General features: G+C 66.0%; 3 protein-coding genes and 1 long non-coding RNA gene across 4 annotated transcripts in view; 3 read left to right on the top strand and 1 right to left on the bottom strand.

The window, feature by feature from the left end:
* Positions 1-213: 213 nt before the first annotated feature.
* On the top strand, positions 214-7,819 carry ABHD17A (abhydrolase domain containing 17A, depalmitoylase). Its single transcript, XM_037824298.1, has 5 exons — positions 214-354; positions 3,853-4,368; positions 5,275-5,469; positions 7,093-7,272; positions 7,353-7,819. Exons 2-5 carry the CDS (start codon positions 4,037-4,039, stop codon positions 7,576-7,578), a joined length of 933 nt encoding a protein of 310 aa, XP_037680226.1. The 5' UTR covers positions 214-354; positions 3,853-4,036; the 3' UTR covers positions 7,579-7,819.
* A 2,780-nt stretch (positions 7,820-10,599) lies between these two features.
* LOC119525205 (collagen alpha-1(I) chain-like) lies at positions 10,600-15,549 on the top strand. The gene is made up of 9 exons (XM_037823806.1): positions 10,600-10,685; positions 10,797-11,094; positions 11,138-11,348; positions 11,570-11,709; positions 12,027-12,113; positions 12,264-12,463; positions 13,601-13,760; positions 14,466-14,867; positions 14,938-15,549. Exons 1-9 carry the CDS (start codon positions 10,600-10,602, stop codon positions 15,547-15,549), a joined length of 2,196 nt encoding a protein of 731 aa, XP_037679734.1.
* A 537-nt stretch (positions 15,550-16,086) lies between these two features.
* On the top strand, positions 16,087-26,498 carry KLF16 (Kruppel like factor 16). The gene is given in 3 exon segments (XM_037824299.1): positions 16,087-16,391; positions 16,394-16,640; positions 24,336-26,498. Coding segments are annotated over 3 exon segments (759 nt in total). The 5' UTR covers positions 16,087-16,181; the 3' UTR covers positions 24,638-26,498.
* LOC119525499 overlaps positions 21,882-27,330 on the bottom strand; it is a 14,947-nt gene continuing 9,498 nt past the window's right edge. Inside the window, exon 3 of the long non-coding RNA XR_005214973.1 lies at positions 21,882-22,989. This is a non-coding gene — a long non-coding RNA (uncharacterized LOC119525499). The remainder of the gene's footprint in view (positions 22,990-27,330) is intronic.

The raw sequence follows: 27,330 nt of genomic DNA, 5'->3' as shown, positions 1-27,330 counted from the left end.
CCCGGCCCCGCTTCGAGTGAAAGAACGAGCGAATGAATAGGAATCTGCTCCAGAGAAGCCGGGCCGCAACCCGGGGTCCGGGCCCCGCCCCTCTAGGCCCCGCCCCGACGCGCCGACCCCGCCCCCGGCCTCTCGGCTCCGCCCCGCGCCGCCGCCCGTCGCCTCCGGCCCACGCTCGCGCTCACGCCCGCGCGTCACTTCCGGGGCGGTGGCGGGAGAGACGCCGACTTCCGCCCGCGGGGGAGCGGCGGCGCAGGAGGCCGGGCCGGGTCGCGGAGGGACCGACGGACGCACGGGCGGTCGGCCGGGCGCCATGGAGGGCGGCCCCGGGGCCGAGGGACGCGGGCCCGGGCGGTGAGTGCTGGGCGGGGGCGCACGCGGCGGCCGTTTGGGGAGCCGGGCCGGGCCGCGAGGCCCAGGCAGCCCCGTCGGGCTCTCCCCGGGATCCCGGGGCGGCCGGGGCCGCGGACTCGGGCCAACCCCCGTCCCCTGCCCACCCAGCCAGCCTCCAGGGGTGAGCGCCCACCCTGCTGCGGTCGCGGTGCCCGTCGGCGCTGCGGACCCTGCTCCCCTCCCCGAACCTGCCTCCCGCTGCCGGCCCTGGCCGAGCCCCGCTTCCTAACCGTCCGGGCGCCTTGTCTCTTCTTGGGCGGCTTCCTGCCCGGCTCGGACACCGGGGCGGGCTCCCCGGGCTCCACTGCGGTCTGCTCTCCAGGGCCCAGCCAGAGAGCACTCCCCAGCCCGTTACTCACGGCGTCCGGCCCGGGCTCCAGAATCCTCTGTGTCTCCCGGTTTCCCCCAGGACGGAGTCCAAAGTCTGCAGCCCCCGGGCTCACAAGGCACTGCCCTACCTGGCTTCCCCCGGACCTGTCCGCTCACCCCTTCTTCCTCCCAGGCTCGCCTCTAGCCAGAACGAGCCACCTGCAGCTCCTGGAGCACCCTGTCACCCCTGGGGTTCTGCACAGGCCCCTCCTGCTTCTTTCCCATCCCCTGTCACCCACCCGTTTCCCCTGCACCCTTCGGATTGCACCTTCTTCCCGGCCTCTTTCCCCAGCCGGAGCGGCTGAGCAAGGTGCCACCACATTCACCCGTATTTAGGACATCTTAGAGCATTGAAATGGCTCGTCAGTCCTTCTCATAACCCACCAGCCCTGGCAGAAGGGTGCCCGGTGTGTGCTTGTCAATGGAAGCCATGAGACTTTGCATGCCAGGGGCGTGTACCCACGAGTGAGGCATCGAGGTGTGCCCTGCTCAGCCCAAGGCCTGGCTCACCGACGCCCCATAAATGATGGGCGTGAGGCCCTGTGTGTAGTTCCCTCTCTCCATTCCGTGCCAACGCCGGCAGACCCTGGAGGTTCTTTTCCTCCTGCAGCTTTCCCCTGCCCCTTTGCCACAAATCATTGGTCCATTCAGTCAGCAAACGCTTATTGAGCAGAAAGAGATACCCACCCTGCCGTCGCGAAGTTTGTAGTTGGGGGTGGGGGTAAGGAGTAAATGTGTAAATACAAGCCATGGTGAGTGCTGGGAAGACAGGGATCCTGAACCAGGAGAGCCAGGGGTGGGGGTGGGGGGCCCTGAACCAGTGGCCTGGTGTGGACGGCCAAGGAAGTCTCCCCCAAGGTCTGGGCCTCGGAAGTAAGGTCTGCAGGATGGGCCGGATGGGGGCAGGGAGCAGCTGGCGAGATTGGGGACAGGAGCATGCACAGAGGAGCAGTGTGGGCTCGGGCTCTGAGGCCGGAGGGTTGGCGTGGCTGGTGTGCAGAGGCGAGGGTGGGGTGGGGGAAGATTGTGGTCCAAAGTGAGTGCGGCTGGGGAGGTTGGCCTGAGTGGGAAGCCAGCCTGGCTGGCAGTGCCATGGGATGTGGCTCTTGTCTTGGGAATGCTGGGCGGTCACGGGACACCCCAAAAGGGAGGCAGTCTGATTAGGTTTGTGTTGTAAGGAGATCCTTTGGCTGCTGGGGGAGGGGCCTGGGATGGCCAGTAGTGGGGTGATGCTGGCAGTGGGGAAACCAGCATGGTGGAGGTGATAGCGGCATGGACTGGGTGTGATTTGGGGGGGTGGGGTCCGGAGGTGTCACCGGTAGGCCTGTCGCAGGCTTGGACCATGCCTGGATCTCTGGCTTGGTTGATGGGCTTTGTCCCCAGGATGTGGGGCCTCCTCCCTGCCCACCGGGCTCTCAGCCAGGCCTTCCTCTCAAAACCAGCCTGTTTGCGCCACCTCTTTGGTGCTGGGCCCCTCTGAGAATACGTTACAGGCTGTAGACCAGTTTCCCAACCTTGGCACTGCTGACAGTTGGGCCCGGATAATTCTTTCTTGTGGCGCCATCCTGTGCGTTGCAGGGCTTCGAGCAGTGTCCCCAGCCTCCCTCCCGATGCCAGCAGCACCCTGTCCCCAGTTGTGCCAACCGCAGCTTCCCTGCAGGCAGACTTGCCTTCGTCTGAGAACCCCAGAGAATCTGAGAACCTCCGAAAAAACACTCAGACATGAAATCTGCCTCTTTTTGGGGTGGGGGGTGTTGGGGACTCCGTGAGGCTGTCCACATCCCCACTGTGACTTTTCCAGTTCTCTCACTGCCTCCCTGTATGTCCCCAAGTCTGGGGGACTGCCGGGACGTAGCTCTATCCAGCCGCTGGCCCCAGGTCCCGGGTCCGGAGTGAGCCAGGTGTTTCTGTGTCCCTGGGACTGCTCCGTGGTAGGCCGTGACCCACCCATTGTCCTGGTGGCCTGTGGGTGAGAGTGTGGTCTGGGGGTGTGTGAGTGGCCTGTGCACAGGTGCATGTCCACAGGGCCCCCTGTCTGTCTCGGCATTCGCCCCTCTCCACCCAGGGGTCAGATGTGGGGACCCTGAGCCGAACGTGCCCAGGTGTGCTGCTCTGACTGAACTGTGTGTCTCCTGGCCATGTTCACATCTGTAGGAAAAGGTGTAGGAAGTGCAGAGGTTTTTCTCAGACCTCTGGATCTTTGTCCTGTCTCTCTTGGTGGCCCTGTACACGCTCGTAGCTGCTTTAGCGGTTGAGCTGTTTTTGACCTGACACACAACATTCCTGAACGCTGCACAGAAAGGGAGAGCATCTGGGTGTCTACCCCGAGCCGGGTCCCTGGCCCCTTCAGCCATCGCCCCACTCCCACGGGAGGGCAGCAGTGTCTGTGTTTATAGGTGGGGAAACCGAGACCCAGAGGGTTGAGCGCCTCGCCCCAGCCCCCTCTCAGAGCTGACTCCTGGCCTTCAGCCCCCGACGCCGGAGCTGCTGTCCGGGCCCAGTGGGGCCTCCAGAGCCTGGCAGTGCATCCTGCCTTTGTTTCCAGAGCTTTTGTTTGTTGTTTCCTGTCCCCAGCCGTCGAGTTCCCGCCTGCCCTGGTCTCCTCGGCAGCAGCCCCGTCCCCTCTGTGCACGCCTGGGTGCTGGCTGCCCTAGGGGAGCTGAGCAGTGGCCGCTCCTGCTTGTTTTTGGGTCTTTTTGTTCAGCAGTCCATCCTTTCCTTGGCTGTCTCTGACGTCCGGAGGTGACGGACGAGTCCTTGAAGGCTGCTTGGAGATGGGTGTGGACGAGCAGGGGGACAAGTCTGGGGCTGCAGGGGGTGTTGGGGGGAGGCCAGCGTGGGGCGGGGTCTGATGGCCTCACCCTGCCCTCCGAGGCCGGGCTGCCGAATATGGGTTCAAATGGCAAGACGGGACCACAAGCTTGGCCTGGGTGTGAGCAGGCAGGTCCCCTCTGCGTTCCCCTTGGCTCCCCCTCGAGCTCCTTCTTCCCCGGGAGGGTGGACTGGCGTGGGGATGCCCTGCAGGGGCCGGGGAGGGGGAGGCTGGGCCAGGGTCCTGGAAGGGAGTGCCATGCCTCGGTTTCCCTGCAGGGCCCCCCACTGCACAACATGGAGATGCGAGGCCGCGAGGCTCCCGAGGGCTGGGCTTGGACCGCGGTGGGGCCGGGCTGCAGCCTCCTAACGGGGCTCTCGTCTGCGGCGGTGGCTGGGGGCACGTCCTCCCCCCAGCCTGCGTCCCGGAGCACCCACGCGCCCCCCCTGCCCGGGGCCCGCCATGAACGGCCTGTCGGTCAGCGAGCTCTGCTGCCTCTTCTGCTGCCCACCCTGCCCCGGCCGCATCGCTGCCAAGCTCGCCTTCCTGCCGCCGGAGCCCACCTACTCGCTGGTGCCCGAGCCCGAGCCGGGGCCTGGTGGGGTGGGGGCCACCTCCTTGGGGACGCTGCGGGCCTCGGCCGGCAGCCCCGGGCGCTGGAAGCTGCACCTGACGGAGCGTGCTGACTTCCAGTACAGCCAGCGGGAGCTCGACACCATTGAGGCCTTCCTGACCAAGAGTGGCCGCGGCAACCGCATCGCCTGCATGTATGTGCGCTGCGTGCCTGGTGCCAGGTGAGCCTCGTGCCCCGGGGACCCCTGCCCGTCAGGGGGTGCCCATCCTCCGCCCTCAAATGCTCCTCGCCGTGGGGCTGGGAGCCCAGGGCCAAACTGAGCCCCCAGGGGTCCCTGATGCCAGGACCACGAGCAGCCTCTGAGGTCAGCTGCACAGGGGAAACTGAGGTCTGCTCTGGGTCTCAGGGGCCCTGGGGCCTCAGCACCCATCCAGCCGGCCAGTTGTGGGCCCCGTTACCCCGACACAGTGGCCAGGCCCACGGACCCCCCAGCTCTTCCCCAAGCTTCGGGGTAAGGGCAGGGGGCAAAGGGCAGCCACCTGAGCTCTCCAGGCCAGGTGGGTCCTTGCTCCAGGCCTGGGTGCAGAGGGTGAGCTCTGACTGCCGTGACCCACCCAGGCAGGGCCTGGGGGACGTCTGCATTCCCTCTGCTGGCCTCCCCAGACTGCCCCGGGGCCCGGGCGAGAAAGGGGCATGGTGCCGTGCTCAGGTTCCTGGGAGTGGGTGGGAGTGGGCTGGATGCTGCAAAGCCAGCAGGGAGCTGTGTGTCTGTCCCAGAGCAGAGAGTCGCACTTCGAATGGGGCTGATGGCCCTGCCAACAAGGAAGGCGCTGGCTCATTCTCTGGGAAGATCCAGGTGGCGCATGCCACTCTCAGGGGCAGTCGAAGCCACCTGCCCACAAGGGACGGTCTGGAGCTTCAGTGGACAGCAGAGGGGTTGAAGGTGGTGGGCTCTGTGGTCAGGGCCCTGGGCCGAGAACGGGACTGATGGTCACCCAGCAGGAGGGAGCCTGGCCACTGCGGGGCCCAGGCTGCCTGTCCTCCCCCTGGGAAGCTGCAGGGGTGGAACTGGGGACCCAGGGCTTGCACCCCCTTCCTGCTGGGCCCTGACCTGCTTCCTTCCCAGGTACACGGTTCTCTTCTCCCACGGCAACGCGGTGGACCTGGGCCAGATGAGCAGCTTCTACATCGGCCTGGGCACCCGCATCAACTGCAACATCTTCTCCTACGACTACTCGGGCTACGGCGTGAGCTCGGGCCGGCCCTCGGAGAAGAACTTGTACGCTGACATCGATGCCGCCTGGCAGGCCCTGCGCACCAGGTGGGCCCCACCTCCTGCAGGCCCCAGGGGCCCCAGCTGGGGGTGTGGGGGCCGGGTGGGAGAGGAGGGCTGGCTCTCCACCCTGGGCAGGGCTGGGCAGGGGCTGCTGCTGGGGCTGGGGGCTGGCCTGGAGGGGCATGGGGCTAGGGATTGTGGGGCATGGGTGCGGGTGGGGTCCTGCTGGCCGTCTGGAGGCTGCCGAGGGAGGCGTACAGCCCCTCCCCAGGCTCGAGCCCCCCAGCACACGGCCACACACTTGGTTCCTGGGGTGCCTGCCCCTGTCTGCCATGCCCTCCTTGGTCACTCAGGTCCTAGGCGGCCCCACCCCACACTCCTGCACTGACCCCCTCGTCTGTGTGCCCCTCACCAGCCTGCAGAGCCCCCACCTGTGCCCAGCACCGCTTTGGGGTCAGGCAGGCCCACCCTGCCCTCCTGGGGCTTGGCCCAGGTAGCCGACCAGTTTGACCTGCTCTGGCAGGGAGCAGGTGCCTGTGCAGAGCCCGCGGCCCCAGGGAGGGGGAGGCCTGTTGCCGTAGCGATACCAGCGGCCCAGGGGACCCGCCCTGTGCCTCCTGATGGCACGGGTCCTCCCGGGGCACCCATCGGCTTCCTCTAGCCCCTCCTCCAGCCCCAGCTGGTGGGGGCCTCTGGCTCGATCACAGCCTGCTGTGGGGTGAGGGCTCCACCTCTGTCCGCCTGTCCTGCTGCCACGGGTGTCCTTCAGAAATATGCTCCCAGAGCCGCAGAGGCTGCGAGTGACAGTGGCAGGCAGGGGAGCCTTGGGCCAGAGAGGTGACCCGGGGACCGGGGAAGCCTGGGGAGAAGCAGCAGCTTTTGGGATGTGTCTTGTTTGTCTGAGGAGACGTTTGGGTAGCAGTTGGGGGCTCCTGCCCAGGCTGGGCAATGGGTCAGGCCTGGAGCTCAGTACAGAGGTGGCCTCAGCAACCAGGGAAGCAGGACAAGGTTGGCTGCGTCCTCTCAGGGAGACTGGGGGGCGGCCAGGGTGGTTACTGGGTTACTGGGGAGAGCTGCCGAGAGCCACAGGGTAGAAAGGAGAGGGACACGTGCAGGATGTTTCTGGGAGGGGAGGCCCAGACCGGCAGGGCCTTGTCCTCTGGGAGGTAGGCCATCCCCTGGGGAACGGCTCTGAGGGGTGGGGAGCTGGGCTTGCCGATCCTGCAGGAGCTGAGGCCTCCAGGAAGGGGCCCCAGGAAGGAGGTGGAACCCAGAGTCACTGCTCGCCTGTGTGATCCTAAGCTCTTGAACATGGTGGGCCTGGAGGTGACACAGCTGTACACAGGGGCCTCCGTCCCCCCTGCTTCCCCAAGTGGGACCTGGGAGGGCTGTCAGCCGGGAGGGAGGGCAGGGGCAGGAAGGCTTGGAGTGGGTCCTGGTGTGGGAAGAGGCCCAGCGCCTCTTGTCTGCAGGGGGACCAGGTGTGGCAGCCCTGCCCTCCCTGTCCAGGCCTGGCCAGGTGCCCGCCCCCTGCAGCACGTCTGCTCTCGCCTTGAAACCAGCGGCAGAGCTAGGGGACCGACCCGGCCGCCTTGTGGGCCTGGGCGGGGGAGGGTCCCTGATCGATGTGGGACGGTCCGGGGACTCTCACCCGCCGCCCCCCACCAGGTACGGCATCAGCCCCGACAGCATCATCCTGTACGGGCAGAGTATAGGCACAGTGCCCACCGTGGACCTGGCCTCGCGCTACGAGTGCGCCGCCGTCGTGCTGCACTCCCCGCTCACCTCCGGCATGCGCGTGGCCTTCCCCGACACCAAGAAGACCTACTGCTTCGACGCCTTCCCCAAGTGAGCGCGGGGCCGGGGCGGGGCCGGGGGGCGGGGCCCCGGGGCGGGCGGAGCGCTCACCCGCCGCTCCCCTCCCCTAGCATCGAGAAGGTGTCCAAGATCACGTCGCCTGTGCTCATCATCCACGGCACGGAGGACGAGGTGATCGACTTCTCGCACGGGCTGGCGCTCTACGAGCGCTGCCCCAAGGCCGTGGAGCCGCTGTGGGTGGAGGGCGCGGGCCACAACGACATCGAGCTGTACAGCCAGTACCTGGAGCGCCTGCGCCGCTTCATCTCCCAGGAGCTGCCGAGCCAGCGCGCCTAGCCCGGGCCGCGAGCCGGGACCTCAGCAATAAGGACCTCGCCCCGCCCGCCCCGAGGCTGCCTGGGGGCTCGGGGCTGCGTGAGCACCCCAGGGATTCGGAGGCGGGGGGCGCTGGGTCGGGACCCCGCCCCGGCCCAGGGGCTGTGGACAATGGATCGGAGATGACGGGAGCTATGTTCTCCTTTTCTTTTGGAAACAGGAAGCAAAAACGGGAAAACAAACGTTAAAGATTTAAAATTTTCGGGTGGTTCTTCCTTCTGTGATTCGAGCGCGCAGTCCCCGGGAAGGATCGGGGGGCCCTCTCTGGGTTTGACAAATGCAGATGCCGAGTATTTCCCCGGGGGAGTGGGAGACAGTGGAGTCTGGCTGTTGACTGCAGGGGAGTTGGGTGGGTGGGGTGGCGGAATTCGGACCCAGGACCCCCTGCCTGGCTTTGTCGCCCGAACGCGCTTCCAGGGAAGGCAGCGAGCGGTCCGTCTCCCCGGCAACCCTGGGCGGCCTGGCGCGGCACCGCGCAGCTCCCGTTGGTACGAGGACGGCTTCAAAGGGGCAAGAAAGGGCGTCCCCCTGGGGGCCTTTGACCCGGCACAGATGGGGAAAGGCTCGGGCACGAGCGGCTGCTCAGCCGGCGTCGGGCACCCAGGCCTGTGAGCCGGGGACGCAGCCACAGCCGCTCCGCTGTACCTGGGTCCGCGGCTCCTTTAAGAGGGGGCGGGGGAGAGGGCGTGACCGCGCGGAGACACGCGCCCTGTACCGGAAGCGGAAGTGGCGTCACGCGCGGCCGTGGAGGCGGCGTGGGTCGAGCGAGGAGGGGGCCGAGGCCACCGGGGTAAGTGGCGGCGGCCGGAGCCGCTGGGACCCGCGCGCGGGCCGGCCCTGTCCCGGCGAGCGGCGGTGTGCGCCGCGCCTTCCCCCCGGGCTTCGACGTCCGCACCGGCAGAGCGGGACCCGGGGCTGCCGCGAGGATGAGCGCGCGCCAAGCCTCCGACTGGGCCCCGCGGGGCTGCGGGCCGCCCGCAGCCGGGCGGGAGGGGCCTGGTCTGCTGGAAGCGCCCAGCGCGATGCACGGCCGGGCCACTGTTCCCGCTATGGCCGCCCGGGACGCCCCGCCCCTCCTGACCTTTGACACCGGCGGGCGGCGTGGCCTGGGGGCAGCCTGCGAAGCGCCGGGCCCTCTGCCCTTCCCGAGCCGCACGGGCCTCTTGCCGGGAGCCTGGGGGCCATTCTTGCAGATTCCGTCCGGTTAGGAGCAAGTCCCGACAGGAGGTGCTCGCTGCGTCCTCCCTGGAGCAGAGAGCATCCGTGGCCCCGGGTCCCCGGCGCCCCTCGCGTGCGCTCCCCCTGCTCTGTGCTCCCGCGGACTCCTGGCCCTTTGCTTGGCCCAGAGCATGTTGTCCTCGCCTCCTGAGCCCAGCAGAATATGCGTTCCCTGAGAGCTGGGCTCCCCCGTGTCCTCCAGCGCAGCAAGTTCTAAGTAACCGTGTAGGGTGGACGAGGTCTTTTTTCACATACACAGTAAATAAAAAGTCCCCAGGGTATGAAAGGGTGTTGGGTGAAATCTCACTGTCTTCCTCACTTGTGACCTTCCAGGCCTGGTTCCCCCGCTTCTGGGGCACACAAAAACCAGCTTCTGCCTTGTCAACAAAGTCGATCCTTGCACATCTACCTGCCTTTGTACAAAAGATCACTCACTTTCGATGTGGCTTTTTTACTTAAGGCAGTGTGGAGATCTCGCCCTATATGTTTGGAATGTAGATCCGAACATTCGTTTTAATGACTACAGTGCATTTTATTAGTAATATATTTAGCCTGTTACCTGTGAGTGTAGATTTAGGTAGTTTTGTAACAACAAGCATAAACACCTTTGTCCCCAGGTAGCATATTTCTTTCAGCAAAACTCTTCACATGGAATTGCTAGGTTGAAGGGCATAAGCTGTGTTCCTTCCAGAGATGTCTAAATGGGGCATTGGTTTTGGAACTGGTGGCACCGAGGTAGGAGGGCCTGATGTCCCCAGCCCTAGTCAGTGCTGCATCTCGCAGATCTGGTTGGTGTGAAATGGTATTTCATCGTAGTTTCATTGGCATCTTCTATAAGTAAAATCGAATATGTTGATGTTTTGTCAGAGTTGTTATGTTGATCATTGCTACCGTTAATGATAATGATTTTCAAACTGGAACGCTGCTATTTGTTATAACCATGTATATATTTGAAAACCATTTGTATTCATATGCTCTCCCCGTTTTCTACTGGCTTGTTGCTGTTATTGTTTCCTAGCAGCACTGTACATATTAAGGCCACTCGTCCTTTGTCTTTTAAGAGAGTTTTACCCAGATTGCCATTTGTTTTTGACTTGATGTTTTTCTGTTTTTGGCCATGCAGACATTTAAAATTGTTATTTGTTCTTGCTAGATTTTTTTCATTTATGGCTTCTGCATTTTTTTGTATCATACTCAAAAGTATCTTCTCCACCCCAGGATTAAAAAGCAGCCATATTTTCTTCCAAAAATGTGCTTGTTTTATTTATTTATTATTTAACATTCAAAGTTTTTGTCTAATTTTAGAAAGTGCTTTTAGTAAAGAGTGAAACAAATTTTTTTTTTTCTTTTTTTTTACCCAAATCATTTGCCCCAACTCTATTTCCCGAAAAAGCTGGGAACTCTGTCAAATGCCCATTTCTAGTGTCTATCTGGGTCCGCTTCTAGATTCCATATTATCCCAATTTGCTGGGACTCCACTGTCTCAATTACTTAGTACCCTCATTATTCTCGAATGTGTATTTTTCATGTAAACTTCAGGTGAGCATATCTGGTTCCCACACCTTGATCTTTTTTGAGGAAATTAGAATTTCTTAGATCTATAGATTAAATTGAGAGGAAATTGACATCTTAAAATGAATAGTTGACCACTTGAAGGCATTTCATGTGATACTAGTTCCACAAGACACTCTAAGAAAGAAGGGGTTTTGACAACATGTTGGGGACCCTCCCTCACCCCCAGGATGTGGGTAGCCACAGTGCATGATGGGAGGGCCATGCAGCGACAGCGGCCTGGGAGAAGCCGGTGGAACGTTCCGGGGTGCCCCCTTCCCTCCCCTTCCCCTCGCTTCGTACGGCCCTTGGGCCAGGCTGCCTGGGAGAGGGGCCAACGTCCAGTTCTCCAGGCTGTGACTTCCCAGGAACCATGTTCACACCGGCTGGCATCCTCCCACCACCAGCAGGCGCCCGAGCACGCACCAGACACTGTCGCCCAGGCCCCCCTCAGACTCAGGTCCCGGGTCCCAGAAGCAGGTTCTGGGCGTTCTGTGTCCCGTGGCCCACGTGCCAGGTCCCGAGACCCCAGGGGACAGCAGCAGGGATGGCGGAGGGGGTGGCAGATGTGTCGGCCTCAAGCACGGGCCCCGACACCGCCCACCCGAGCCCCCGTCTGCGCTGACTACCTCTCACATGGGTCCCCCAGCCCCTTCCCCCCGTGCAGTCTTCCCTCGCTCCAGCATCGCGTCACCCATTAAACAGCGAGCAGGGCCCCCCCAGCCTACTCTGCCATCTCTGTGGGCTCCAGCGGCCACCTCAGCGTCCAGAAGAGGACGGGGACGACAGCCGCCCTCCGGTCCAGGGTGGACGAGGGATTGCCCCCGGGTTCCATTCCTCCGGGGCCTCTGGGGACAGGGCCACCTCCTTCCCCCTCCTGGCCCCCCACAGGCTGCACTGCTGCCCCCAGCACCTGATCTCAGGGGTGTCGGCTCCTCAGCTCCGTTTGCAGCTGAGCCCTGGTGCCTGGCCATTTCACCCCGAGTCAGTGAAACGGGGGCACCGCCCCAGCGTCCAGGGCCCAGGGCCAGCCCAAGGCTCAGGTCCCACTGCGTGTGAAGTCCTCAGCCCAGGGCCGTTGGGTGCTGGTGCTGGGGTGAGGCTCAGACCAAGCAGCCACAGAGGAGAAGCCCCTGTGGCCTCGGTGGGTGGGCCCCCGGGGCGCTTGGCATCCCCCCGGCAGTCAGCGCAGGTGGCTCCAAGTTCAAATGGTCCCAGCGGGATCCTGCCATCTCAGAAGTGACAGGACCTGCCCTCACCGCGCAGCTGGAGGGGCACCTGCTGCCACCCGACCCCATGTCAGAGGAGAAGGGTCTTGAAAAGGTTCTTCATCTCCTCAAACAAATAACAGTGAAACCCAAAGAAGCGATGGGCTTGCCAGGGGTGACCCTGGGGCCAGGCCGGGCACTGTCCTCGACGCGCCCGGCTGAGAAAGTCCCCTGGGCCACTGGGCCCACTGAACATGCCTTGGCGACCCGGTGCCTTTCAGAGGAGCCCTTGGCCAGGAACCACAGGGGGGCATTAGCAAGGGAAAGGAACCCTGGGACCCATCTCCCACAGCAGGTCCTGGCCTGGAGGCAAGGCCAAGCTGGCTCCTGCCTGCCTCTCCCGGCTGGCGACTCCCGGGGGCATGCCCACAGCTCTCAGGTGCACCCCCGGACTCGGAAGCACAGGCCCCAGAGCTGAGAGCACGGCCGCAGGCCCACTGTCCTCCTGCGCTGGGGATGGTGAGTGACCCGACACGCATCCAAGCGGGAGCCAGCGTGGGGGTGTTGAGAAGGCCGGATGTGTGGTCGTTTGGGAATCATTGTCTCCCCAGAGGGTGACGTTCTACCCATGCCTCAGCCGCAGGAGGACAGGGGCTTTGGCCAGCCCAGAGGTCTGCCCTTATCCTCATCCTCACGTATCCTGGACGTGCCCTGCCGGACAAGCCCACCGTGTGGGGCCCTCCTGACGCCCAGATGCCCCCTCACTCCCGTGCCAGGCCCATAGCCGGGTCCCCGGCACAGCCACTGACCCCAGCCTGGCAGACGGGCATCAGCACAGCCTTCTGTGTACTCGAAGCCAACGCGTACAGGTAAAGACAGAGAGGCCACAGCACCCCAGAGGACTGTGTTCCCCCCTGGTCACCTGGCACCTTCTCTGCCCACCTAGCCCTGGCTCCTGAGTCTGGGCACCCAGGCTTAACGGTCCTGATCTGGAATTCTGCAGCCGTCATCTAGGACGCTTCCATTTAAACGTGTTTTTTTTCGCCCTTGCACACCATGCAGCAATGCCCAGCTTAGCAACAGCTCTGGGAGCACCTTTCTAGAAATTAAAACTGCGATTAGCTCCCACCAAGGCAATGTGATTGCGTGGAAATCCCTGGCAGGGCCCGACTCTCCACATTAGCTGCCGGTGTTCTGCCACTGGTGTTATTAAATGGTGCCCACATCTGCTTCCATGTTTTTTGAAATTTTTATTTTGGAATATTTGAGATTTACAGAAAAGTCTCAAGGATCATCCAGTGTTCCCCCCTGCCCCTCTCCCCGTGGCCCCTCATGCCAACATCCTGTCACAACCAAGAGGCTGACGTCGGTGCCTCACCATTAGCTGAACCCCACAAACCAGCCACGTTTCACTGGCTTATCCCCCAGGACCCTCTTTCTGCCCCGGGAACCCCCACCCAGTCTCAAGGACCCACCCCACATCCCAGCCTCACCTCCTTGGCGTTCTCTGGCCCGGGACGCTCTCTGTGTCTTGCTCTGTCTCCCATGACCTTGGGAGTGTTGAGGACGCCTGGCTGGGGGTCCCTGGAAGTTCCCCCCCTGGGTTTGTCGTTTTATTCTCTTAGACCAGGGTGATGGGTTTGGAGAAGATTGCATGTAGGTAGGGGGCCCTCCTCGTCCCGTCCCATTGGGGGCCCCCAACACCCACATAACAGTCACCATGAGGCGGAGCCCACAGGCCAGCTTTCCCACGGCGAACCCTTTTTTTTCCCCTTCCTTGCTCTGGTTTTAGGAAGTGGGTTCCTGGGTCCAGCACACTCAGGGGCAGGGGGAAGTATAAGACAGCCAGGGGAGTCGGGCCTAATTGCACTGCCTGGTTACTTGATATTTAAAGAAAGTGAAATCATAGAACACCTGGGTAAAAAAGAAAAAGGCAACAACAGAAAGATATAAAACAAAAATTAAACTAATGAAAAGAAAGGGAGGCCTCACCATCCTTAATATAGTAAAGACAAGGATGAGGACACAGCGGGTCGCGCAGGCAACCTGCCCCTGTGCTGCGCCCTCACCTTTGAGCCCCACCTGCCTCGGGCACCTGTGAATGGGCCCCGGGGTCATGGCTGTGCCCTCCTGTGTGCCCGGAGACGGGGCCTCCTTGCCTCGCAGGTAGGACACAGCTGGCGCCTGGCGCTTCTGAATTCCTGTTCCTGGGGTCTCCCTGCCCTGCCCCTGCTGGAACTGAGGGCCCAGTCCTCCCCGCCTCCCACCCTAAGGTGCCGTGGGAAAGCTATCCTTGATCCCCGGGGGTGCTGCCAGGGAGGGGCAAGGGTGGACCCCCATTTACTGATGAGAAAAGAGGTTTAAGGGAAGGGACCCCAGCAGAGAAGTGGCCAGCTGGGGGCTCAGCTCAGCAGCGTCCCCTGGTGCATGCCAAAGGGCCATAACCTCCAGAGGGGCCCCATCCCCAGAACTTCATGACTGGAGAGTGGGCTCTGGGTCCCCCATTCCTCAGGGGCCTCTTGCCTGCCGAGTGACCAGCAAGGCCCATTGAGAAAGGCCATGGACTGACACTGTCTTCATGGCCGGGAAGTGGGTGGGTGCCTGAGGCTTGGAGGGGGGGGATGGCTTGAAGTCTTGTCTGTGCAGGGAGGGGCACTCCCTCCCTATCACCCCGTTTCCTAGCAGCTGCCTTTGGCGGCCCTCCTGCCCATCGGTTGCCCCGCCCCCGCCCGGGCTGGCAGGTACACCCCGTGGGTGCCACCGCGGGACCCTCCAGGGCAGGCTCCCTGCTGGGTGCTCGGGGCCTAACAAACGCCCGTGGAAAGGACCCCATCGCACCGTGGTTTGTGCGCGCCCCGTTTCCCGGCATAGGCCGGGGAGCTCCGGTTCGCGCTCTGGGAAAGCGGCCGCAGTCGCGGCGCCCGCGCTCCTTGGGCGCAGGTGGCCGATGGGCCCGGGCCGGCCGCGCACAGGGCAGTAACCCAAGGGAGGAGACCTCCGGTTCCCACCTGCGGCGGCTTCGCTGTGGGTCCACAGCCCAGCGAGCCCTTTGACCGGCCCGCTCCGCCCTCCTTCCCTCCGCTCTCCAGCCACGTGGGCCCGGCACGGCTTGGGGCCACCGGAGGACGCCACCCCGGGCCTCGTATGGAGACAGCCTGGCTCCTCCAAGTAGGACAGTGGCCCGCGGGCGCTAGCCCGGGGGCGCAGAGGCCCAGCAGGAGGTTTTGGCAGGAGCGGGCCCAGGCCAGTGAGCCGGGGCTGCAGGCCGGGAGGGTGGGGGTAGACACCCAGGATGGAGTCAGGGCCCCAGGGCGGTGCTCGGAGCCGGCAGAGGTGACCCTAGAGCCTGGGCCCGGCGGACGATGCAGGCCCGGGCAGCTCTGACCCCTGGAGGCCGCGGCGGCCACTGCTGGGTCCCCTGGGCGGGGGCGTGGTCGCCACGGAGGGAACCGCCCCTTCGCCCCCACCGTCTGGGGTCGGCGGGTTTCGGGGAGGGAGTGGGTCCCCTGGTTACCCGCATCTTCACCGCCATCAAACACTTCGGCGAGGACCCCCCACCAGCTGCCTTACTTTCCCTATCCGAGCCGCGCCCTGCCCAGGCCGGGAGGTGACGTCCCGACCCCCGGGTCCCAGCAGGGCCGGGAGACTCCGGCCGAGGTGTCGCGATCCCACAGCGACCCAGCTTGGCTGCCCCTCCCTGTCCCTCCCCTCCCCCACAGGCCTCCTCTTGTGGACCACAGCGGACCCCGAATCTCTCCGCCCCTGGAGCGAGGCGCACGAGCGGCTCCGGAGCCGGGTGCAAAAAAGAGGAAGGGAGGCTCCCGACGGGAGCGGGGCGCCCCACCCCTCCCGTGCCCGGGCCACGGGGAGCCGCCAGGGGGAACCCCCAGAGATAGGGCAGAGGAGAGCCGGGGACGCGCGGCCCAAGCCGGGCCCGAGGTCGCGGAAAGAGTGAGGGGGAAGGGGCGCGCACGTGGCCGGGGGGCGGGGCCGGCCGCTTCTGCACCCCCACCTCGGCCACGTGGGGAGCCAGCCCTTCCCCCCGACCGCGGGCGGGGACGCGCGGCGGTGGCGCGCTCCTGGGTCTACCGGGAGGAGGGTGTCCGGGGTGGGGGCGGGCTCCCGCCGGCCGCGCGCCCGGGCCTGGGGAGGACACGCCCGCGAGTGGGCGGGGCCCGCTCCGAGGAGGGAGGGGGCGCCGGGGGCTCCGGGGAGGGGGGCGGGGCGCGCGCCGGGCGGGGCGGGCTCCCGGGGCCCGAGCTCCGCCCCCAGCGAGATGCGCGCGCGCGCTGCTCGGCGGGGCAGGTGGGGGGCGCGTCCGAACGGGGGCGTGCCGCGGAGCCTCCGAAGGGGCGTCCTCCGGGCGGGGCGGGCGGCGGCCGCCCCCCGCGGGCTCCGGTGCGTCCAGGGCGCGTCAGGCGGGGCGGGGCGGGACGAGCGCGGGGGCGGCGGCGGCGGCGCGCGCCGGCCTCCTCCCCCTCCCCCTCAGCGCCCGCCTCCGCCTCCCGCACTCGCCGCACCGCCGCCGGCCGGACGGGCGCCCGCTCCGCCCGCTCCGCCCGCTCTGCCCGCCGCGCGCCTGCCCGCATGTCGGCGGCCGTGGCGTGCGTGGACTACTTCGCCGCCGACGTGCTCATGGCCATCTCCTCGGGCGCCGTGGTGCACCGCGGGCGGCCCGGCCCCGAGGGCACGGGCCCCGCCGCCGGCCGGGAGGTGCGCGCGGCGCGGCGCGAGGCCACCCCGCCCGGGCCCCTGGGGCCACAGCCGCCGCCGCCCGCCGCCGTCCCCCGGCCTGGACCCCGGCGCCCCCGCCGCGCCCCCACCTGCTGGCCGCCAGCATCCTGGCCGACCTGCGCGGCGGGCCCGGCGCCGCCTCGGGGGCCGCGTCGCCCGCCTCCTCCTCCTCGGCCGCCTCGTCCCCGTCCTCGGGCCGCGCCCCCGGCGCCGCGCCCGCCGCCGCCAAGAGCCACCGCTGCCCGTTCCCGGGCTGCGCCAAAGCCTACTACAAGTCCTCGCACCTCAAGTCGCACCTGCGGACGCACACAGGTGAGGCGCGCGCGGGCGCTTGTCGCCCCCCCCCAACCCGGGGACCCCGATCCTGCGTGGCGGGCGGGAGGCGGGAGGCGGCGAGGGGGGGCGCGCCGGGGCCGCCGCCGCCGCGCGGGCCGGGAGGGCGGGGGCCTCGGTGGGTGGGGCGCGCGCAGGGGGCGTGGCGGCCACGCGGTCCGGCTCGTGCGGACGGCGGCGGGGGCGGTGCGGGACGAGCGCGCCGGGTATGGGGCCGATCTCCCGCGCGTGGGGGTCCCGAGGCTGGATGGCTGCCCCTTCCCCTGCCCGGTCCCCGCCCTCCGGCCTCGCCTTCTTCCCCTGCGCGCTCATCTTTGGGTGGTGGGCGCAGCGGGTAGCGCCGCCGGCTCCGAGCCTCCCACCGCAGCCCTCCCTCTGCCTCAGTTTCTTATCTGCAGAGAGGGAGGAGCCGCGTCGCCGCGTCGCCGCTTCGGGGTGGCCGCGCGGATTCGCCCCGGAGGGCGGGGAGCGCCTGGCGCGGGGCCAGGGCGGGGGGTGCTCGGCGCGCCTGCCTTCCGCTCCTCCTGGGCTGCAACAGGGCGGGGGGCGGAGCTGGCAGCGCCGGCGGGGGGCGAGGTCCGGGGGGCATGGCCAACTGAGGGGGGTCCCCTGAGCGGACCGCGGGCCCTCACTACCTTTTCTTAGCGTTCTTGTCCAGCCACCTGGTGAGCGAGCCGGGAGGGTGCGCCGCGCAGGGGGTTAAGTGGGGATCCGCTCTCTCTGTCACCCTGCTCTCCTGTGCGCCAACCTCTTGTCCCCCCCGTGCTCAGCTCCACCTTTCTTGTGAACCGCCCCCATGGGCCTGCTGATCCCTTTCTGTGGACCATCCGTCCCCCTGCACCCCAAGGGGGCAGGTGCCCCTCTGCGGGGCATTGGAGGTTGCTCGTCTTTGGGGGAGCTAGAGGTGGGGGCTGGGGCTGCACTTGGATGTTGTGCCCTGGCGCTGCCATGACCAGCAGGTGACCTACCCGCTGAGGGGCTCGTTTATCCTCAGGGTGGTTGCGGGGTCGCACCAGACAGCGGCTTGCAGTGTGGGAACAGGGTCAACTGGCGCCAGGCAGAACCGAGCCCCGTCCCTGGGGTGTGGGGAGCCCTGTTTGGAGGCTGGAGAGGCTGCACTGGCTGGGGTGGGGGCATGGAGGTGCCCGCAGCCACCCCTTCCCTGCTCTGCCCTCTCCCAGCTCTCCCCGAGTCCCTGGGGCTGTGCCCACCTGGGGTGCCTGGGGCGAACTTGGGGTTCTCTGATCCTTCCAGGTCCCATTGCCTCTAGCAGAGGATTTTCTCCTCCACCCATGTTGGTCCAAGTACCTTTGCTGGAAGGGGAGTGGGGTCCAGGAAAGTGGAGAGAGCCTTTTGGGGGGGGTCCGAGAGGGAGGTGCTTTGCCAGGAGGCCCTCAGGGGTCCCGGAGCGCTTGGGTTCTTTTGCAAAAAAAGGGGGTGACATGGGAGCTCGTGGGGAGAAGGACCCCATCTTTCTTACTCATTGCTCACCCTCTTTTGTCTGGTCCCCGGTAATTACTTGTTCGTAGGTTGGTGGAGCTCCCAAGAATCCCCCCGACTCCCAGCTCACTGGTTTGGTTTTTCCGGCTTCCATCCCACTTCCTGGGTTGGGTAAATGGGGTGGCTAGGCCACCTCCACCCCACCCCCACCTTGGGCCCTAAGGGACACACCCCTAGGCTGTCCTCAGACCCCTCCCCCAGTCTCCTCGGTGGCCTCTAACCCAGTCTGTCAGGATAGCCACGCCATGGCTGTGACAGCCCGTGGGGGGGAGCCTAGATGCCACCCCCACTCCCCCACCACAGCACTGTCTCTTGGAGCCGGGGCTGCCTTGGGGTCTCATCATCCATTCCCAAAGCCCCCCATATAATGACAACGCTAGGGCTGGGAGGGCAGAGCTCCTGGAACCCCAGGCTGCCCTTGGGGGGGGATGGGAGCCCCTGGCTTGTCTCGGTTTCTAGACCGACTGAGATGCCACTGTGCTAGCTAGCCGAGTGCCCAGCGCCTTCCCCCAGGCCCCCGGAACCTCCGACAGCGTCTGCGGTCTCTCTGGCCCCCAAGGTGGGGACATGGGGAGGGTTAGAACCAGGTCTGTCCTGTTGTCCCAGGTCCGGCGGTGTGGGGCCCCCTGCTGTGGGCAGGCCCCGGGCAGGGGATGTCCACTGGATGGTGGCCGTGGGCTTCAAGCCACCTCCTGGTTGTCCTGGGGCTGGACAAGCCTGGGGGATGAGAAGGTGGGGAGCTATGATTAGGCACCTCTGTATACAGAGCCTTTAGAGCCATTTGGAGGGAGGGTCTTCTCCCTCTCTCCCCCTTGGGGACTGTGCTCTCTAAAGGGAGCACCAATGCTGCGTGGCTCCATTTTACAGATGAGTAAACTGAGGCACGGTGGGGGGTGGGGGGTGGGGGGATCAGGTGCATATGGAGTGAGGCACTCTCATCATCGTCCCTGTCCGGTTTGGCACAGGGGCCTTGGAGGTCAGGAGAGGCCGTGGGATTTTCACAGGACCCTAGCCGCGGGGGTGGAGGGCAAAACTGCACCTGGCACCCCCACCTCTGGCCCTGAGCCCCTGGGTGGGGGGGCGGAGAGGACTTTGGAAGCTGTAGGAGATGTTGACACGGTTGCTGTGGATACAGAGGGAGGGAGGGAGAGGGAGGGGAGGCGGGCTGCCTCCTCAGGGTTCCCTCCCAGGGCGCCCATGTCCCAGCCACCCCCCTCCAGCACCCCCAGGGACCCCCCCACACAGTCAGCCTCTTGATCCTCCCCCAGAGAGGGAGCTCAGACCTGGGGGGGACAAAAGGCACCTCTGGGGGTGTCCCATGCCTTGTAGGGTGTTGGGTGGCTTCCCTGGTCTCCCCCTGCTCGATGCCAGTAGCACCCCCTTCCCCAATTGTGACAACCAAAAATGCTCCAGACACTGCCAAATGCTCCCCCTGCCCAGGGGGTTGCAGAGTCAACCCCCAGGGTGAGAACCCCCTGGGCTCACCTGAGTCCCCCAAGTCTGAGAAACGTGGGTTCAGCACCTGCTGTGTGCCAGGGCACCTGGGAACCCGCAGTGACTGTGACAGACCCAGTCCCTGTCCCCTGGGACTCAGGAAACGGGAAGGGGGAGGGCAACAGAGAAGCTGGTGACAGGACGGAGGGCTTCCTGGAGGAAGAGGCTTCCGGGGGCACCTGAGGCCTACGGGCTTGGGCAGGGCGGGGAAGGGTGTGTTGGGGAGAGCAGGTAAAGGTGATTTTGCGACGGGGGGAAGGGGGGAGCAGGTGAAGGTGAAGGGTTCTGCTTAATCCTGGGGCCCAGCCCTGCAGGAGAAAATCCATTTACGGAGAAGGGATTATGAGCCCTCCCCTGAGGGGATGAGGTGGGGGGAGGGAGAGAGGTGGGCAAATCCACGGAGTGGGTTGGAGGGAGAAGCCCCAGGATGTGGGGGTGCATAGGAGGCTAGCGCGCTCCCCGATAATCCAATCCAAGCAGTTGAGTGGGGCAGTCATGGTGCCCTGCACTGAAGAGGGTCCCCGGAGGAGAGGCAGATGGGGAAACTGAGGCTCAGAGGGGAAGCAGCTGCCCCCCAGGGCCAAATGACAGCTGAGGGGCCCCCCCAAACCCAGGCAGAAGCTGTTAGGCCTGAGAGTGTCAGGGTGGGTACAGGGTGGCTTTGCTTATCTGGGGGGGCAGGCTGGGGTGGCACCAGGCCCTGGTGTGTGTGGGGGGGGGCTGGGGCAGGGTGAGTGTGAGCTCTGGCGGGTTCCCAGGACCTCCCCCCCCCCTCAGCAGTGGGGTGCCTGGAGCAGCTGGGACGTACCCAGGGAATGGGGGCAGGTTCCCCTGTCCCCTGCAGCTGGCCGGGTGTTGGTGCCCCTGACACTGGGGGGGTGCGATAACCATCCCCCCTGTCACATCCACCCAGGTTCCCTGATAAACTTGGCCCAGATGGGCTGGGACTCCGTGAGTGATATCAGCCAGGGGGGCTGGGGAGTGGGGTGGGGGTGGGGGGCTTGTAGAACAGCAGGGCCTGGGATGGGCATGCGCCAAGGGCTTGTGGGAGTTGCCCCCCCCCCACAGACCCTCGCACCCCTGTAGAAGATACCAGAGCTGGGTGGGGGCTGGGCCGGGGCAGCCTTGGCCTTCTGGGGGGGGGGCATGGGACCATGGGGAAGCCATGCTGCTCCCTTTTATATAAAAGGTGGGGGTATGGCTGACAGCGAGGGTGCATGGCCTCTTCAGGCTGTTAGTGCCCTCACTGGAAGCTGGGGCCTGTTGGGTCTCTGTACAGATATGTATTATGCCCCTACTGCATACCAGGCCCGGTGCTGGGTGCTGGCCGCTGGGGACGGCTGTGAGTGGAGCTCCCGGCCTGGGACAGCTCACAGTCTGGGGCAGGGCACTTCCGGAAGCTGGAATGAGCAGCACAAGGAAAAAGCCAAATGAAAGGGGTGTCGTTTGTTTGGGGGGGGGGCACCAGTGGGGTCAGGGACAATGCAGAGCAGGCAGCAGGCAGAAATGGGGGCGGGGGTTGCTGTGTTGCTGCACCAGTCCAAACCATCGCTGGGGACTGGGGATAAACATGCTGAAGGTGGTGTTGATGGGATTTGCTGGCAGGGGGGATGTGGGGAGCTGAGGGATGAGAGGGCTTTTACTGGGGACAGCAGTGGGGGGGTTGGGAAGGGGATCCCGGCCGCCTCGGGTTTGGAAAGTCAGGTTGGCTGGGGTGGAAGGTGAGTTTGGGGACATCCAGGGCTTAGGTAGCATTTAAGAGTACAGGGGCAGGTGTCATGTGCCCCCCCAAATCCCCCCAGGCTATGCTCTGTGCCTCTGCATTGCTGTGGGGGCACTATGGGGAGCCCCAGGCCCGCTCTGCCCCCAAGGAGCACTCCCACAATTTCCAGTCCTTTCTGCTGTGTCTTTTGGACTTCCTTTGGTCTCTGGGAAACCTGCTCAGGGACCACTCACCTGCTGCGGTGGGTGAGGGCCCTCCTGTGTCACCCCAGCGCCACCCGCACCCCCAATCTGCAGCCCTGGCCTTCTCTGGCCCTGGCAGGGTCTAAATCCTCCTGGGAAGCCGGTGGACGGGGGTGGCAGCTCGCCCTTACCTGTGCCCTTCCCCCCCAAGCTTCTGGGACGTGGAGGCCTCCATTTCTCCCGGCTTCCTTGGAACCGAGGCGGCCCCAGCTGTCCCGAGCTCACCCGGCCCCGCCCGAGTCCGAGGGTCAAGTCCACGGCGGCCCCGCCCACCCCACGCCCGCATCCTCCTCTCGGGTTTGCAGCCCCGCAGTCTGGAGCCAGGTGGCAGCACCTGGGGCCCCTGCCGGCTCTGAGCCGCCTCCCTCGGTGTCCCCAGATGTTACGCCCCCCCCAACCCCACAGCGAGGGGACAGTGAGAGGCGGAGGCCGGGCCCAGCAGTTTGCAGGCATTCGCCTGTCGTTCCGAGGAGGCGTCCGCGCGCCCTGCGCCCTCCACCCGGGTGTGCGCACGTGCGCTCCCGGGAACCGCGCGCCCGCTCCAGGGGCTGGTGGGCGACCCCGGCCCCGGCGGGGCGCGGGACCACGTTGAGCCGGGCGGTCTGGGTCTGCGGACGTCCCCGCCGCCGAGCTACGTGCGGCAGCTGTGTTCCCCGCGGCTGCGCACGTTCGGCCCGGCGCTGGCACCGCTGCCGGCCTTTCGACCGCTCGCTGCGAGGTGGAAGTGGGGGCGGGCGGGAGGAGGCGGGGAGCCGACCCCGGCGCCCCAAAAGGGGAAGTGAGCAAACCGCCGAGCGAACCAGAAGCGGTATGCCCCCCCCCTTCCTTCTGCCTCCACCCGGCCTGCGCCCCGCAAGATGGCGACGGCGCTGCCCGCCCCCTCGGAGGAGCGTCGGCCCCGGGATCTGCGCCAAAGCCGGCAGCCCCGTCCTTATAATCAGACCCTCTCCCGGCAGGCTGAGGCGCCCGGGAGTGGCTGCGGTCACCGTGAGGGACGGGCTCCCCTCAGGGCTTGTTGGGCCCCTGGGTGCTGTAGGACTGTCTCCTGCCGGGACCCCTCCTCCGGGCGGGGACCCTGCCCTCTGGATCGTCCGCGGGGGCCCCAGGGGTCTGCTCTCTCCCCAGCAGCCTGGGGGGTGGCTTCCTGCGACTCCGGGGGAGGTGGATACAGCCCCTTTCCCGGCAGCCTGGGGTCACAGCCTCCCTGGCCAGTCCGTCCTCAAGCCTTGCGTGGGGCTGGGGGGTTTCCTCCGGGTGCCCCTCAGGGGGTCGTGGCTCTACTTCCTCCCCAGGGCAGCCCGGGAGAGCACTTGGGGCAGAGACGTCACCGCACTGCCGGCGGGAACGCCCCACGCCTCTCCCCTAGCGCCTGGTCTCTGCGCCCAGGACCCCATTGTGCCTTCCTCGGCATCTCTGCCCCCCACCGCCATCAGCGTGTCCCTGAGACAGACCCCGCGTGGGCCTTGGTCACCGCAGGTCTCTGGTGCCCGACATGGACGCTCCCCGTGTGTAGCCCAAGAGGTGGCCGTCCTGGCCACCTGACCCCGGTGTGGCTCCCTCGAGGTCGGGCCCAGCCCTTGGTACTACTGGGGGAAACTGGCCGGGCCCCTTCTTTCTCCGCGCTGCATCTGGGCCCTGCGGCGGCCTCGCGCTCGCGTGTGGCGGCCCTGGGCCCGCGAGTCCAGGCCTGGTTATCCACACGCGCCCCTTCAAAGCCCCTGGGGCCCGGGCGTGGCCGCAGAAGGCCGGAGGTCCTCCGATGCGCGGGGTTTGCGAGCGCATCGGGCGCCGCCGGTGGCTCGGCTGTCGCACGCTGGAGGCGCAGCCGGCCTAGAGGGGGATCGGGCGGCCGAGCTCCGGAGCCGGGTGGAGGTGGCGCGCGAAGCTGGTGGCGCGGGCGGGGGCAGGATGGGCGAGGCCCGGTCCGGGCGGTGGGAGGGGTCTGCGGAGGAAGTCGTCGGGTGGCGGCCCGCCCCTGCCCAGCGCCATCTGCTCCGCGGGGGCGGGGCGGGTCACCCGGTGGCGGCCTCCCGGGCCCCGCCCCTTCCCGGGAGGCCCCGCCCGCCCGCGCGCAGCGCAGTACGCCCACCCCCCCTCCCCCGAGTGCGCGCGGCCGGGGGCTGGCCGGGGGCTGGCCGTGGACCCTGGCGCAGCCCCCGGGAGGCTCCGGAATGTCGCATAGGGCGAAGAGAGAGGAGGACACATGGTCCGTTTACATAACCAGCGGCCGCCCCAAAGCCCAGCGCTCCTGCGCGGGCACGTGGGTGTCGGAAATAAACTGGTGATCGAGGGGTGCAGAAGGTCCATTTGAGGCATGGAGAGGTTGTGGTCGTGGATGGGGGTGATGGTGGCACAGAGAAGTTAAAATGGGGAGTTTTGTGTTGTACGCGTTACCACGGTAAATTTTTAGTAAAGAAAATAGACTTAGGAGACCCAAATCACTGGCACATTGTGGGGAGGGCGGTTCTGGAGGTAGAACTGGGGGGACTTGAACTTTTAACCATTGAAGAAGGTCATAGGATGCGCCTTTGCACGTCTAGGGATGTTAAACTCGTGTCTAAAATTCAGCCAGGACCCTTGGAGACCTGGGGGGCACGCCGCCCGCCACTCGACCCCACAAACCTCCTCCAAAGTTGGGGGCCTCGGCCCGCAGCCGCCGGACTGAATCTCTCCGCGCCGACTGACCGCTGTCTGTCTGTCCTCCGCCCCATCCAGGTGAGCGCCCCTTCGCCTGCGACTGGCCGGGCTGCGACAAGAAGTTCGCGCGCTCCGACGAGCTGGCGCGCCACCACCGGACGCACACCGGCGAGAAGCGCTTCCCCTGCCCGCTCTGCACCAAGCGCTTCACACGCAGCGACCACCTGACCAAGCACGCCCGCCGCCACCCCGGCTTCCACCCGGACCTGCTCCGGCGCCCCGGCGCGCGCAGCGTCTCTCCCAGCGACTCGCGGCCCTGCAGCCTGGCGGGCAGCCCTGCCCCCAGCCCCGCCCCCAGCCCCGCCCCCGCCGGCCTGTAGGGACGCCCAAGGACCCCCCTGGCCCCGGAGCCCCGCCGAGGACGCGGACCCCGGAGACCCCTGCCCGCGTCGGGAGAGCGAGGACGGGGCCTGAACTGATGAGGCCGGCCTCGGAGGGGGGCCCTGGGAGGGGTGTGTGTCTGTGTAGCCACAATCATTAACTTTTTCTATCTGCGGGGACCCCAGAGGCCCCCTCCTCTACTTCCTTGCTTCCCCCCTCTCCCCGCCCCGCACTGGAGGGGGGCGCCCCCTCCCCAGTGTTCGGACTCAGCCCCCAGGCCCGCTCCTTGCGAGCTGGGGATGAAATGTGTAAAGAGCCATAGGTGAAGGGGGGGCTACTGTGGGACCCCCACCTGCCCCCCCAACCCCTGCCCCCTCACCCCACCGAAAGCCATTGGAGACGTTCAGGGAAACGGGGTGCGGCCCGGCCGCTCCCTGCTCGGGTACTCAATCTCAGGTGTCTCCGTTCTGCTCCCGGCCTCCCCAGGGAGGTGGGCGAGGGTTGCCTCGGGGGTCCCGGTGGGTTCGCTTCTGAGACTTGGGGCGGGGAGGAGGGGCCGATGGCTTTATTTATTTCCCTCTGTCTCTGCTTCCCGGGGCCTCGCTGCCCCGCTCTGGGCGTCTGGGTGTGAGAGACTTAGCGGGGAGGCTGGGCCCGCGGGCCCGGCCGCCCTGCCCCCTCCGGGGTGGGGTCCCCGACTTTGGCCTTCCAGCGTCGTGTGACAATCAGTTCCCTTGAGCGCGGGACCACGGCCGCCCTCGGGGTGAGTGCACTGCCCTCCCTGCCCGGCAGGTGGCGGCACGGAGCCGGGGCGGGCAGGGCTGGGGCTCCACCCTGCACCCCGGTTCCCTCTGACCCCGGGTGCCTGGAAAGGGGGGCCCGTGGCCGGCCGGTTGGGGCTCCCTGCCGTGCACTTGAAGCAGGGTCGCCTGGCCCCCAGCTTCCTGGGAAAGCTCGTATTTTTGGACCGTGTAGAATATTTTTTCAGGCGCCAAACCCTTGTTTTGGGCCCCCCGTGGGTGGTCCCTTGTCCTCAGGGGGTATGAATGTGTGTGTTTTTTTTCGGGGAGGGTCTCTCTGGCCTGAGCGTGGGGGTGGGGTGGGAAGTCACTCCCAGAGGGTAAGGGTCCCACTGTCTTCCCGCATTCCCTTGGGTTGGATTTCCTTTTGGACAGGGAGATTGAGGTCCCCCACTTGCACCCCTATTCTGCTTTCAGGGTCTGTCCCTGCATTGGCTAAGGGAAGTTTTTGGTCTGGGACCCTCACTTAGCCCTGAGCTTTCCTGCTTCTCGCTGGGGAACAGGGGGATTGGGGAGGTGCTGTCTTGCCCCCCACCAGGGAGGATCCTGCATGCCCGGCTCCTGGGGGCATGAAGGGGTGGCAGGGGGGAGCCCTTTTGGAGCTGGTCTCGGGTCCTCCCCATCCAGCCTCTGGCCCTCAGCCTCCTGGGTACGTCCCTGAAGGCTGGCACCTGTATCTTCAAACCCCATCTATGGGGCAGGAGGGCTGGTGCCAGTTTTCTGTTGTGTCTTTGACTGGATGTCCCTTTGGTGGGTCCCAGCCCCCACCAGGGCCCATCTGCAGGTGGGCAGGACTAGGGGTCCGTGGGCCTAGAAAGTTCCCCGACCCCTCTGCACCCCCCTCCCCCATCTCCAGGGAACTGGAGAGGCCCCCAGGGGCAGGCAGGCCTTCAGACCTGGCTCCAGCCATTTGGTGACCTCCGGAGGTGGGCCGGGGAAGGAGGGCCCCAAGGGACTTGTGCTTTCTGTGGGTGGGCTCCGCCTCCCTCCCCTTCCCCCCCACGCCCCCGCCAGGCCTCTTCCTTGTATTTAAATTAAACACCCTCTTTTCTAAACCCTTCTCCAGCGTCTGAACTCTCTTTTTTTCACCGAGACGGTGGGTCCGAGCACTTCTGTCCGGCCTGCCTCCTCTCAGGGAAACTGAGTCAGGCGGACACCAAAAGGCGGGCTGCTACTGAGCGCTGGGGAGGGGGCTCTGCCTTGAGGCAACGCGCGCTGCCGCCCAGTGTCACCCACGCCTGGCGCAGCTGCGCCCCCCCTCCCGCCCCGTTACCCGGCAACCGCGGCGCAGTGACATGGCTCCCGGGGGCGGCCGCCGCCCACCCCTTTCCCAGGCTGGCGGGGCTGGGGGAGTCCGCGGCCCAACAGGGCGCCTCCCGGGCAGGTCCCGGGATCCCCCAGCCATGGCCCGCCAGGATCCCGAGTCCAGAACGGTCGGCCGCTCGTGGATTGAGCGCCTACTGTATGCCAGTCCCAGGCAGTTCCCAGTTTGGGTGGGCAGGGGCTACTGGGGTGCGTGGGGTAGCGCCCCCCTGGAGCATAAGAAGCTGGTGAGCACTTTGAAACCTTTCCTAGGAAAAGCACACCCCAAATTTCCAGAGGTCCCCGGAGGCTCGTGGGGTTTGGGTAGGGGGAGGGCAGCCTCCCCCCTCCCATCCACTCCCTCACCCACCCTCCCAGGGGCTTCGCTTGACTCCCGCCCCAGGGAAGATGCAGGGAGGCTCGCCCTCTGGTGGCCGCGCTTGGTCTTGCACCTCCAGCTCACGCTCATCCCCACCGCCAAAGTAGCCCCTAACCTGGGGGTGGGGCTCCACCCTCTCGCCGTTCCTGGAGATCAGCTTCCCTCTTGGCCTCCCCTTCCCTTCTGCGTGACCGAATTTTCCCTTTCGACC

The sequence above is a fragment of the Choloepus didactylus genome, assembly GCF_015220235.1.
Source record: "Choloepus didactylus isolate mChoDid1 chromosome 25 unlocalized genomic scaffold, mChoDid1.pri SUPER_25_unloc1, whole genome shotgun sequence".
Classification (NCBI taxonomy): Eukaryota; Metazoa; Chordata; class Mammalia; order Pilosa; family Megalonychidae; genus Choloepus; species Choloepus didactylus.
The sequence above is the reverse complement of the archived record's forward strand: the minus strand, read 5'-3'. Positions and strand labels throughout refer to the sequence as shown.